The 14,222-nt window shown below is 41.9% G+C and overlaps 1 protein-coding gene across 5 annotated transcripts in view; it reads right to left on the reverse strand.

The window, feature by feature from the left end:
- Positions 1 to 921: 921 nt before the first annotated feature.
- The window catches only part of WARS2 (tryptophanyl tRNA synthetase 2, mitochondrial), a 150,230-nt gene continuing 136,929 nt past the window's right edge, over positions 922 to 14,222 (reverse strand). For 3 of the 5 annotated variants that reach the window (XM_066268119.1, XM_066268117.1, XM_066268118.1), the window contains 2 exons: positions 12,686 to 12,804; positions 7,535 to 10,125 (listed from right to left, as the gene is read on the reverse strand). In XM_066268119.1, coding sequence (XP_066124216.1) covers positions 9,677 to 10,125; positions 12,686 to 12,804 — 568 coding nt within the window. In that variant the 3' untranslated portion in view covers positions 7,535 to 9,676. Of the gene's footprint in view, positions 2,058 to 7,534; positions 10,126 to 12,685; positions 12,805 to 14,222 lie in introns of those variants that run through there. The other 2 variants (XM_066268121.1, XM_066268120.1) reach the window with 2 other exon arrangements.

The raw sequence follows: 14,222 nt of genomic DNA on the forward strand, positions 1-14,222 counted from the left end.
CACAGAAGCTCGGACACGAAAGAGCCGGGGACATGGCTTACTTTGGCTATGATGTGAGACATGAAGGGAGACTAGGGAAATGAGAAATCAACCTACACAGGAGGCAGGCAAGATCCTGGACCTACGGTGGTGGGGTGGAACTAAGACACACTCAGCTAGAGGAATGCAAAGTTGAACAGGTCTCAGGAGCAAGTGTGTTTTGTTTATTTGTTTCTCTAGAAACTACATAGAACAAACAAGCAATCAGTGAGAGAAGAGGCAGCAGTAGCCGGTTGGGATCCACTTAGTTACGGGAAGGAGGGAGAAGATGTCGAAGAGGAAATGCTCACTATGCATTAATGTGGGGAGGGCACTAATCACCAGGAAGCCCTTTGTCTCCGTATTAAGCTGGCGGGAGCTTTAAAGATGACTAGAAAATAGCAGGTAGAAAAGACAGGCATAAAAAACAACAAAAGAATAATAATAATAAAGAAACCTGCTACCTCAAAAATTACAGTTTGTTAATCCCCGGGAGAGGAATGCCTCATGAAACAGTATTGGATAGGATGGGATAAACCTGAAGGGAAGGGGGGAGGGCATTGTAGGAAGGGAGGCAAGGGAGATGTTGAAGGGAATAAGAGGTTAAGGGGATGCATTGGGGCGACACTAGAATCTGTGTAAACACAATTAATTTAAAAAAGAAAGAAACAGTATTGGGACTTTGACCTCCCATGGTACTCACCTCCTCTTCTAGTACAAGAACTTCCTCTGAAATCCTGTTAAAGAATTATACTACTCTTCCTCTTCTTTTCTTTTCTTTTCTTTTCTTTTCTTTTCTTTTCTTTTCTTTCTTTTCTTTCTTTCTTTCTTTCTTTCTTTCTTTCTTTCTTTCTTTCTTTTCTTTCTTTCTTTCCTTCCTTTCCTTTCTTTCTCCTCCTTTTTTTCTCCTCCTCCTTTTTTTCTTCTTCTTCTTCTCCTTCTCCTTCTCCTTCTTATTTTCTTCTCTTTCTCCTTCTTCTTCTTTTTAACATTCTTCTCACTCACTGGCTGGTTGGTTTATGGTGGGAACACTTCTCTCACCGAGGCTGGTTCCAATCGTTACGTCCAGACAAGTTGCACAGCGTTTTCTTAAATTATACTGGGGAACAAAATTTTTGTTGCATCCACAAAAACACTTGTTCTTACCTAATTCGAGTGTGCTGATCTCAAATCTGACATTAGTTTTTCTCTGTAAGGTACAGTTTTTTGCAATTCAAGATTTTAGGTTTTCATGTTATTATAAAATTTTCAACATTTAGTTTAACATAATGAAGTAGAATGTCTTCTTGGGCATCATCTTTGTGAAAATATAATAATTTATATAATGCAGTAAATACACAAATACACTAAAAGATATGATTGCATAAGAATATATCTATAATTTCAAAACAGAACATATTAAAACACTTATTTTAATAATAAAATTTGCACAAAACTTATTTAAATTCTATTCAGGCAAAAATTTACGTTTGTAGCTCTTGCGTTTGAGTACTTGTTGAGGACAATCTCGTTGATGCTCCAGCAGTAGTCTGCTCATCACTAACAGCTCCAAGATTTTCAGGAAACTTATCAAGGTGACTGTTCAGGAAGTGAATCTTAATGCTCATGTTACATTTAATGTCACGGAAAGCCAACAGCATCCTTTGAACCAGAAGTTCATGGTTTTCTGCTTTTTGTTGCCAAGGATGTTCTTTGTAACTGCCACAAAAGACTGCCATGCTGCTTTCTCCTCCTTATTCATCTTCCTGGCAAATTCTTCATCACGTATGAGGGTTCAAATTTGAGGTCCATCGAATACACCTGCTTTCATCTTCTCGAAAGACAAGGCAGGAAAAGCAGAAACAATATGTTGAAAGCATTCACTTTCTCTATTCAAAGCCTGAACAAACTGCTTCAATAAGCCAAGTTTGATGTGAAGTGGGGGAAAAATGATCCTGTCTTGATTAACTACAGGTTCATTCACAATATTTTGTATCCCTACTTCCAGAGCTTCACGTTTTGGCCACTCCTTCTGTGTCCAGTGTTTCTCTCGAGCTCAGCTGTACCACAAACACAGAAAGCAAGGATTCTTTGTGAAACCTCTCTGTTGTCCTAGCAGGAAATTTATCATTTTAAGATCCACACAAATGATCCAGTTATGCTCCTCATACTTCAGAAAGTTGAGGACAATTTTTATGTCATTCTTACTAAGTCATTCAATTCGAGTTGGCTAAACTGCTGAGGGGTTAATGACTGCTTGGCATCAGAAGAAGTCCCTTCAGATTCTACAACCATTTCCTCATGCATCTTATCAAAATACACTTGATCACCATGTTCACTTTCTTCGTGCTTAGAAGAAATAAAACCATTGAAAACTAGAATTGGGAGTGTCTCAGAGTGTGGGATAGGTCATATTGCTGAAGGAATATTAGGATATGCGATCATATGCCATTTTTTCTTGCCGATGCCCTTTGTATGGATCAGACAGAACTAACAGTCACTGCTGTGGTTCATGCCAAACCATGGGAATACCAAAAGGCATTCCTTTGTGTTTTCCTTTTGTTCAGTCACGAAACATTTCCTCACAATTATGACACACAATATGAGGAGCACAATTCTTGTCTTGATTGCCAACGGAACTTGAAAATAGGCAATATATGCATGTGTCACAAATGATGAAATATTGTGCCTTTGATGTTGAAGTGTGTAACAGCCACATATATAACAGAAAGTGTCAGGACTATTCTTACATTTATGCCTACTCAAAGAAGCCATGATTCAATCTTAAAACAAAATAAGAGGGAGTTTTTACCAGATAATTTTTTATATTTAAAAACAACTACAATTATGTAAAAGTGATGTTTTTAAAATATTAATTGCCTTGTGGTTATGTTCAATCCAAGAGTCATTGCCCTTTAACTCCAATTTGAAAACCAATGCATGCCATTAACTATAACAAAAAGAAATTAAAATTGCATAAAAACTGGAGCATGCACCAAAAAACGGATTTCAGATTTGGAATCAGAGATGCAGAAATATATAGAAGCAGTTCTAAAACCTCATGCAACTGAAAATGGAAAAAAAATTGTTCCCCAGTGTTATCACAGAGCATCTATCTCTTTTTGGGGAGATGCTACTGAATGCTCGGGGAACTCTCTGGATAACTTGGTTATGTGAACTGACAACGGTTCTCAGTGGGCTTCCCTGTGAGCCAGGCTGGTGTGGGATCTAGTGGTCAATGCCAAGCACACACACTTCTCCATCCTGCATTCATAGAGCAGATGGGACACGTCTTTCTTCCCAGGAGGAGACTGTATTTTAAAATCTTACTTGAAAAAGGGTTTAAGGTGGGTATGATGACTAAGGCAGTGATTATATAAAAATCAGACTGTTTTATTCTAAATAGAGTCATATAGTCATATCACCTGCTTTTCAGAAACACTTTTTAAAAATGATGACTATTTCCTGGCTTATTGTGTGTATGTGGGTAGGAGTGGGGAGGGGATATAAAAAAGTTTCCATACCATAGGGCCAATATGGCTACATCAAATATTAAATATTCTATTTATTTGAGAATGATTTCATAAATGTAACATTTAGAAACCATATTTTAAATAATTAAGAGCTAATGCCATAGCTGTTATACCCAGGAGAGTGACAAGACTCAAGAAACTTTGATTCGTGTTCCTAGTCTACCTCTCACTGGCTTTCCAAGCTCATCTTGACACAGACAGGGAGCCCGAGGGTGGACACTGGGTCTCATTTCTAAGGATTGGTGCTTAGACTGTGCTCGCAAAATAGGTGCTTTGCAAAATGCTTGTTCATGGGATACATGAGGTTGATATACATGTAACTACCAGTGTTGTTAGTAAAAAAAGATGGTTCAATCTAGTTTTTTGGGTTTTTTTGTGAGAGACAGACAGACAGTGACAGACAGGAAGGGAGAGAAATGAGAAGCATTAACTCAGAGTTGTAGCACCTTGGTTTTTCATTGATTGCTTCTCATATGTGCCTTGATGGGGATGGGGCTCCAACTGAGCCATTGACCCCCCCTGCCTAAACCAGCAACCTTGGGCTCAAGCCAGTGATTTTAGGTTTCAAGCCAGTGACCCTGAGCTCAAGTTGGATGAGCTGGTGGTCAAGCCAATGATCTCGGGGTTTTAAATCTGGGTCCTCAGCATGCCAGGTTGACACTCTATCCATTGTGCCACTGCCTGGTCAGGCTAATCTAGTATTTTCATTCTTATATACTGTATGGATTTGTTTTTGCCTAAAAGTGTTCATGCTTCTGTGTCCTAGTTTCTGATCAGACAGCCCCTTCTCCTCTCCTGTATCATATTTCTTTCCTAAACATCTTTGTTTACCAGTCATTCCCACGCTCACCAGCATTGGCTAGCTAGTTTCTCTGTGTGTCCCCCTCTAATTATAGGTACATTCTATTTCCCCTGTGCCTTTCACATTGCTGTAAGGCTGAATTACATACCTGAGGGTAATTCACTAACACTCTGAACCCCAGTTTCTTTCCTGGAGAAAGAAGAGGATCCTTAGCCAATAGAACAGACTTGTGAATATTAACATACAAGGGCTTCAGTGACTAACAGTAAAACTTCCAGGTTGTTCAGCCTGTGGGGGTGTCGGAAAACACTGCCCTAGTGAAAGGCAATCTGTTCTCAGTTCAGTTTCAGGGAGGAATGGACTCCTCCTACCCCAAGAAATTTTAAAAGACCCATCAGTTGGCAGAGTGAAAAGAGGACATTAATCACATGGGGGGAAAACATAGTGAGGATAGTGGTTGTGTTAAATGGAGAGCAACTGGGAGCTGCCAGTGTCACAGGCACTAGTAGTGGACAGGGTGAACTGAAGGTGACCTAGACCATGTTACACGTGCAGATATCCCAGGCTCAAAACCACAAGGTCACCAGCTTGTGCGTGGTCGCTGGCTTGGCTGAAGCCCCCCGTCAGCACACATGAGAAGCAATCAGTAAACAATCACAAGTGCCACAACTACGAGTTGATTCTTCTCATCTCTCTCCTTGTCTGTCTGTCTCTCAAATAAATAAATAAATAAATAAATAAATAAATAAATAAAGGAGAGGGGAAGAAGAGAGGCTAAGAGGGAGCTATGAGGGTTAAGATTGTGGGACACACCTCCGAGGGTCACAGGTGCTGAGAGAAAAATCTAGACTCGTTAAAAAGAGACAGGCCACTTCCATGGGCACACCAGTTCAGGGGTATCACTGGGTTCCTAACTAAGAGAAACTAGAGACTAATAATAACAAATGTGTGACTTTATGCAAGTTGATGAGTTGTAGTTAGTTATTAAAAAAAGTAGCATTAATTGTTCCTATAAGAGTGATACAAATATTAAATGAGATCTGACCTATAAGCAAAACGTGCCCAGCATAGAGCAAGTATAAACTACATGCTAGCTCTTATCACCTAAGTATTGTTTGGGAGATGATATGGTCTGTCATTCTCAATAATCTTTTTGCTACCTTCATGAATTCAGTTAATGAATTGCCCAGGGCAGAGTCCTTAGCTGTACATGCAAAATCTGTAAGCTGAACGCCTTAAAGCAGCTGTGTCCAACAGACACTTCTGTGATTATAGAAACGCTCTCCATCTGCACTAGCCATTAGCCACTGAGGATACTGGGCTCTTGACGTGGCTGCTAAGGACGTGAATTATTCATTTATTTATTTATTTAATCCTAATTTAAACTTAAATGGACACATACCCATATTGGACAGTGCATGCTTAGAGCACATGACACCAAACACACCAGAAGATATTGTGCAAGAGCCACTGTGGCTTTGTGGGGCCCTTGATTGCAGGACCTGACTCCACCTCTTAGAAGCTGAACTGTCTTAGGCAAGCTCCTCAGTGTGCCATGCCCCGGCTTCCTCCTCCGTGTGGCTGAGGCTAGTATTGCTCCATTGGGTTCTGAGGAAATGAGAGGATACACACAAAGAAGAGAGTGTGCTGGTTCTCAAGTTCAGCAAGCGTCAGAATCACCTGGAAGGCTGTGAAAACACAGATTGCTGGGTTCATCCCCAAAGTCTGATTCATTCAGTCAGTGGGAGAGCCAGAGAATCTGCATTCTTACTGAGTTCCCAGGTGGTCCCCAGACTGCTGCTCCAGGTGCCACACTTGGAAGAATAGCTGTAAGACATTTAGTAAGATGACTGATGCACAGTGAGAACTCAGTGGGGTCAGTCACTGTTTTATCACCAGCATCTTCCTGGTGAGCATCAAGAGGTTTTTGAAATACAAACCAACAAACCAGCCCCACACTTTATTAGGGATTGCAAGCCCATCTTCTGACATTATTTTGATGTTTATGAGGCACCTGCCAAGGGCAAGGAAGCCCCACTGTGTTCCGAGTGACCATCCATCAAGGGGGGGGATGAAGGAGGGCTTGTCAGCTGGTGCAGCTACAGATCTCCAAGTTAACTGACCACCAGACACATTAATTATCATTTAATTCTCCACAACACATATAGAAAACAACAGTAAAAATCACCTTTAAAAAAAAATCACCTTTTTATGTGAGTCGCAATCCAGAAACCTCCCAACTGTTCATCTCAATAAAAAGATTGTACCAAGGCCTATAAATGGTAAGTGAAAGGGGTGTGAAAATAGGTCTGGGTTCTGGCACTGGCACCTTTTTGTTTTAAAGAAAGAGGGAAGACGAGAAAGAGAAAAAACCATTGATTTGTTGTTCTACTCACTTATGCGTTCATTTATTCATTTCTGTATGTGCCGTAACAAGGGACTGAACCTCCAATCTTCGTGTATCTGGACAAAACTCTACCCAACTGAGTGACGGCCCAGCATTGTTTCTTTTATCAGTTTCCTGGGATCACTCAGCACGTCTCAATCATTACAGGTCAATTTTGGAATTGAGCCCTCAGATCACTTTCATGTATCTGTCCAGTTTTTTTTGTTTTTGTTTTTGTTTTTTGTATTTTTCTGAAGCTGGAAACGGGGAGAGACAGTCAGACAGACTCCCGCATACGCCCGACAGGGATCCACCTGGCACGCCCACCAGGGGGTGATGCTCTGCCCCTCCGGGGCATCGCTCTGTCGTGACCAGAGCCACTCTAGCGCCTGGGGCAGAGGCCAAGGAGCCATCCCCAGCGCCCGGGCCATCTTTGCTCCAATGGAGCCTTGGCTGCGGGAGGGGAAGAGAGGGACAGAGAGGAAGGAGAGGGGGAGTGGTGGAGAAGCAGATGGGCGCTTCTCCTGTGTGCCCTGGCCGGGAATCGAACCCGGGACTTCTGCATGCCAGGCCGACACTCTACCACTGAGCCAACCAGCCAGGGTCAGATCACTTTCAAAGAGCAAAACCAGCAGGATGCGCACGAGCCCGGCCTTGCCAGCAGGGCTATGTTCCTTGGCAGTTATCAAAGGTCTCTAGTTTTCTTCATGGAGCTTTTTTCCACAGAGCCTTCAGTTCTGTGGATGAAAGGTGTTGTAAGGGGGTAAAAGAAACACACAGATAAATAAATATACAATTGGTTTGATAGAACCATCATTTTTTTAATATTTCTTTTTTATTGATTTTAGAGAGAGGAGAGTATCAACCTGTTCCTTTATATGCCCTGACCAGGGATCGAACTAGCAACCTCTACGCTTCAGGACATTGCTCTAACCAGCCGAGCTATCTGGCCAGGGCAATAGACTCATTTTAATTTTGTCAATTTCCAGTATTCATGACAGCGTTTCCTTTGAAAGAAAGAAAGAAAAAAAAGAGCCTCAGAAGAGATATGCCCAAAGTGGTTCAGTCTAGGACTACTAATACCCCATTCCAAGAAAACATCCAGAAAAAGGGTCTTTTAATTTGGACTCTGGGATGCAGTGTTTTATAGATTTATATCTATTAATACAAGGACCACCCTACTCCCTTCTCTTAAGAAACATGAGTAAAAATTCTTTGCCCAATATATGAGTCTCTTATGTATAAGTGATGGTCATTATACCCATTGGCAAAAAATTATAAGCAATTTCGGTTGCAAAATCCATCCTGCTAACAGAACCTGGTAAGTCAGGTTACATTTCAATTTTCAGGGGTGGGAAGTGGAGGTGCAGAGAAATGACTTGTTTTCACTAAGAGTAACCCAGTAGAGGCTAGCAGAGCTTCCACTCACAGTGGCTCAGGACTCAGGCGCTGTAGTGGGTGGAACATCCTGTGAAATGCCTCTGCAGTGAGCCCAGGGGACAGAAGTTGGGACTTGCCTCAGGAACTCTGAGGAGCAAATGTGACCACAGTTGGCTGAAACCAGATTTAAAGCAGGCAGCAACTGGCTGAATTGCTGATACAAACAGTATCAGTAGTCTAGCTCTTATATTTCTGGGACCCACTTTCAAAATAAGCATGGTTAGAGGCTCATGTAAGGAGTAAAGATTTTGATCTTGGATTTACTTCTTACTTCCTGATTATCCAAGCTGAGTGTCCTCTCAGCCTCTCTGTCCTCAGTGTAAAATGGCAAGTCCTCTCCTATGTATTTCACAGGGGGTTGGCAAGATTAAACTGAGAGAGAGGGAAAGAGAGACAGGAACATCGAGCTGTTCCTGTACGTGCCCTGACCGGGGATTGAACCAGCAACCTCTGTGCTTTGGGACGATGCTCCAACCAACCGAGCTATCTGGCCAGGACTTGGCTAAGGAAGTACTTCTTAAGAACATCATCTAGGGACCGGGCTCTTTTACAATAAATAAATCAAGTTAAAACAATGCAGTCTTTTCACAAGATTATTTCCTGCATCTCTAAATTAAAAAAAAAAAAATCTTGCTGAACGATAAATGTAATCTCTTGGGAAACAAGAAACAAGTTAAGCTATTAAATACATTGAAGCAGGCACCATCTCAGTGACAAATAAAGTATAATCAACTTATTTTTGTGAGATCTGAATACAAATTGGCCCAAATGGCATCCCAAGGATTCTAAGTCTAAGACCTCTACATATTACTGTAAATGGGTTGGAATAAAGTGATCATCTGTGATAGTACTTGCTTCAGAGAGATACAAACGATACCCCCATTTGCCAGATTACTGTTCACCTCAGTCATATCTATATAGACAAATTTAGGCCAGAGAGTATGCCTCAAAAATTGAAGATTCAGTGACCTCTGCCTTCTTTGTTTGTTTGTTTCTAGCCACAGCATCTTGCTGATGGAACCTAGAACATCGCTCTATTTGAAGGCTACAAAGCATTATTTATCAGCCTGATGAGACGGTGGCACAGTAGATAGAGTGTCAGACTGGGATGCCGAGGACCCAGGTTGGTGAGGTCACCAACTTGAGCGTGGGCTCATCTGGTTTGAGCAAAAAGCTCACCAGCTTGGACCCAAGGTAACTGGCTCGAGCAAGGAGTTACTCGGTCTGCTGAAGGCCAACAGTCAAGGCACATATGAGAAAGCAATCAATGAACAACTAAGGTGTCACAACGAAAAACTGATGATTGATGCTTCTCATCTCTCTCCGTTCCTGTCTGTCTGTCCCTCTCTCTGACTCTCTCTCTGTCCCTGTAAAAAAAAAAAAAAGGCATTATTTATCAAATGACGCCAATAGAGGCATACCAAAATGAATGTCCCCAGCTTGTGCGGAAAGCTGCCTTTAGCAGAGAATGTACAGACTGCAAAATAGAAAAACCATTTTGTGATTAGTTGAAACGTCCTATAAAAACCCCACCAACTTCTTCACCTCCTGGCACACGGGATATGCTAATTCCTTGGCTTTTGCAGACCCAACTTGTAAAACCTTCTCTAAGTAGTCCTTGTCTGTCTTCAGTTTTTCAATTTCACTCTTAATCGGAGCAAATTTCTCAATCACAGCATCTGCCACCAACAGCTTATAGCGAGCAGTGTCGATGCCAGCACTCTGGCGAATCACATCCTCCACCGGGAGTCCTGTCACTGCGGAGTGAATGGCAACCATGTTGGAGACACCCTCACGGCTGGCCGGGTCGTAGGTGACCTCTGAGGTGAAGTCCGTCACAGCCTTGCAGAATTTCTGAACTATCTCCTCTGGGCTGTCTGTTATTCTCACAGTGGCCAGTTTGTCTGGGTCTGATTTCGACATTTTGGCAGAAGGATCACGAAGGGATTTCACCTTCTTCATTGACGCTTTAGGTAAAAACATCAATACGTACACCCCCAAAACAGAAACAAAACAAAACAAAAAAAACAATGACATCATTAAAAAACCACCAGAAATGTCAGTGTCTAAATCTTTAAGAAATCCAGGAATACCAAATGACTTTATTATTTTTATCTGATCAGATAAATATTAAATCCTCACTGCAAAATTCAAGCAAATTATGTAAGCATGAAAGTAGACATTATCTGAAATATGTAAGAATACTGTTAACATTTTGTTGATCATGTTTTTAGGCATTTTGAATGCATAGGTACATATAAAAATGTCTACATATATAAATCTGTATCCATCACATTGTTTATGCTGTGCACATCTTTAAAACAAGTATTGTCTATTTCTTTCCTCTCCCTCTTTCTTCCTCTGTGCTTCCCTACAAGCTAATCACCCCTACCCATAATCACCACCCTCCCTTTCCCAAACCAATTTTAACAATCTGTGTCAATCCTTTCAATTCTTTACCCATGATTATATAAGCATGCACTCTCTCTCTCTCTCTCTCTCACACACACACACACACACACACACACACACACACACGCACACATACACACACAAACATGCACGTGAGCAGGAGAAGCTTGTTTATTGCTCTGATAGAATCAAGATGTGAAGCTGTGCTTCATAACCCAGTGTGAGTAATAATTGACTATTTTATGGCCATTACAGAAGCATATAAAATCAAAATGGGTAAAATAGGCCAAAACATTAAAATGTTACTTATTGCTAAAAGAAGGCTGATTTTTGTGCATGGGGTGCCCTGAACTTATCTGTTGGGACTGTTGAAATAACTTAGAAATTTATACCCATCTTATTTTTCTAAATTAATGCTGGGCACATGTTATACACCTTTAAAATGCTGTCAGCTTAATAAAGATGGACAGAGCTTAGGCTCAGTGATTTCTGCCCCTGTCATACATTGACACTGCTACACAAATGTTGCTAAAGATTTACATCTTTCCTCCAGAAGATTCCAGGCTAGCAAAGCCTGGTGAGCTGTGGCTGAGGTCTCAGGTTCAGCAGTGGACTGGCCGTTCCACCTCGGCTGTGCATATAAGAAGGCAGTGAGGATTATCAATGTCCTCTTGTTCCATCTAGATTATGATCCAGGAGTTTTCAGTCTCAAGACTTTTGTTTTATTGTGAACAGAGAAGACAAGGTAAGCTGGTTTTGGAAGTAGAAGAATTCAACATAGAGCACTGCTTAGCCACCAACTAGATACAGGACATGAACAAAGTTATCCCTGACAAGCCTTAGTTTCCTAACCAATAAAATAGTGAAAGATACCTCTTCAACCAAATGAGATGTGTTTATATATCTATTTAACAAATTATATATTTCCCCCCTGAAGTGAGAAGCAGGGAGACAGACAGACAGACTGCCACACGTGCCTGGCCAGGATCTAGCTGGCACGCCCAACAGGGGGCGATGCTCGGCCCATGTGGGGAGTTGCTCAGGTGCAACCAGAGCCATTCTAGTGCCTGAGGCGGAGGCCACAGAGCCATCCTCAGCGCCCAGGCCAACCCGGCTCCAATGGAGCCCTGGCTACAGGAGGGGAAGAGAGAGAGAGAGAGAAAGGAGAAGGGGAAGGGTGGGGAAACAGATGGGTGCTTCTCCTGTGTGCCCTGGCTGGGAATCAAACCCGGAACTTCTACATGCCAGGCCGACACTCTACCGCTGAGCCAACCAGCCAGGGCCATATTATAGTTTATAACTGAAAATGATTACTTTTAGTTTTTAGTCTTTCCCATACTTTTCAAGATTTTTTGGCTATTTTATTCAATTATTCAATGAGGTCTACTAATTCTACATGACAGAATAAGGTGGGGATTATAGTTATAAATCCTAAAGCCTGTCCAGGAGAAAGCCAAGTTTAATCCCAAGGAAGTTCTGCCTGACCAGGTAGTTGCACAGTGGATAGAGCATCAGACTGGGATGCAGAGGACCCAGGTTCAAAACCCTGAGGTCGCTGGCCTAGATGAGTACAGGCTCATCTAGTTTGAGCTCAGGCTCACCAGCTTGAGTGTGGGATCACTGGTTTGAGTGTGGGATCATAGACATGACCCCATGTTAGCTCGCTTGAGCCCAAAGGCCACTGGCTTGAGCAAGGGGTCACTCAGTCTCCCCCCCCCCACCCCCGTCAAGGCACATATGAGAAATCAATCAATAAACAACTAAGGTGCCAAACGAATTGATGCTTCTCATCTCTCTCCCTTCTTGTCTGTCTGTCTCTATCTGTCCCTCTCTATGTCTCCCTCTGTCTCTGTCACACACACACACACACACACACACACACACGAAAGTTCCAAACTCTGGTCTATTATCCAATCGTTTCTTCAAAACATGCCCTGATTGCTAGACTTAACTGGGGTGATCACTTTGTAAATTATACAGATGTTTACACTTTGTTGTACACTTTGAATGAATATAATATTGTATGTCAATTGCACTTGAAAAATAAAAATAATTTTTTTAAATATTAAAGGAAAAAATATGCCCTGATATGTCAATCACATGTTTGTTACTTACTTAGAATGGACTTGGGCACTGGGAAGAACTCCCCATACTTCTTGTTAAAGCTTCGTGCTAGATCCTGAACCAGCTCCATGTGCTGGACTTGATCCTCCCCGACAGGAACGTGTGTGGACCTTTAATAAAAGACAGACAGTCAAGCTCTGCAAGACTCCTGCTTATACGGAAATGGTATTGCAAGCAGCTGCATTTCCTGTGCCTGTTTCACTGGTGGTGTTCAACAAACGTTCACCAACTACAGAGGGGAGGCTGAGACTCATGTCTCTATCTGTGCATCAGACAAATGCCAGAGACGTTTGTCTACTCGAGTCCTCTTTCTTCCATACCAGAAGAATACAGCCATCAACACCAGAGTGACAGGATCGCGCTGGGAGGGCAGAATGGTATCTTAACTAGAACAGACTCTAAGCAGAATTGTACTTGAAAACCATCCCTCGCTCCCTCAGCACATATCATCCTGGCCTTCCCCAGATGCTTTTTACTTTGGAGCCTGTGCTCATGGTAATCTAATAGCTCATCATGTTCAAAAGAAAATAGAATTAGAAGAGTGATTAAGGCAGGAAATGGAGGGGCACAATCAATGTGCAAAAGAAGAATCACCTGCTAGTGATCTCTTCAGAAACAATCTTAATGTAAAGAGGCGTTAACTGAGGATTTTATAAAGAAGTCATGAAAAAAACATTTCCTGTCAAGTATTACTTCCTATTTCCTCTGGGATACATGCATATAGTAGACACAAGGGATTTAAGTTACAAATATTGTGTGGCCTGAATTTGTTAAATAAAACACACAAAACTTAAAAAAAAAAAAGACACTCCACCCCACTCCTCAAATCAAACACAAACATGGCAGGCGCTCTTCAGGTGAGACTTTTCCTCCGTCACGCAAGATTTTTTTTTTTTTCCCATGAAGCTGGAAATGGGGAGAGACAGTCAGACAGACTCCCGCATGCGCCCGACCGGGATCCACCTGGCGCGCCCACCAGGGGTGACGCTCTGCCCAAGGTTGTGGGAGGGGAAGAGAGAGACAGAGAGGAAGGAGGGGGGGGTGGAGAAGCAAATGGGCGCTTCTCCTATGTGCCCTGGCCGGGAATCGAACCCGGGTCCCCCGCACGCCAGGCCGACGCTCTACCGCTGATGCAAGATATTTTTGAAATATGCTCTTTTGTTTTCAAGTATGTTACAATCACAGGACAGTTACTATGCTGCAGGGAACTTAAAATAAATGGACAAAATCGCTGAGTACAACACAGACGGATCTAAAAAAAATGAATGAAAAAAGCAAGTTACAGAAGACATGTAGAGTGCACAGATATTTATATAAATTTTAAAAGTATCTATGAAAATTCTATACAATGTTCACCGATGTATCTATAAGTTTAAAAAACATATTGGAAGTTTCTTTACAAACTTGTGATCATAGCTGCCCCCAGAGAAGGATGGAAAAGAATGGGCTTGAGGAAAGCAACGAAGGAGACTTGCACTGTATTTGTAATATTCTATTAAAAAATGGAGATGTGAAACAAAAATGATCA

This window comes from Saccopteryx bilineata, chromosome 3 (assembly GCF_036850765.1).
Source record: "Saccopteryx bilineata isolate mSacBil1 chromosome 3, mSacBil1_pri_phased_curated, whole genome shotgun sequence".
Taxonomy (NCBI): Eukaryota; Metazoa; Chordata; class Mammalia; order Chiroptera; family Emballonuridae; genus Saccopteryx; species Saccopteryx bilineata.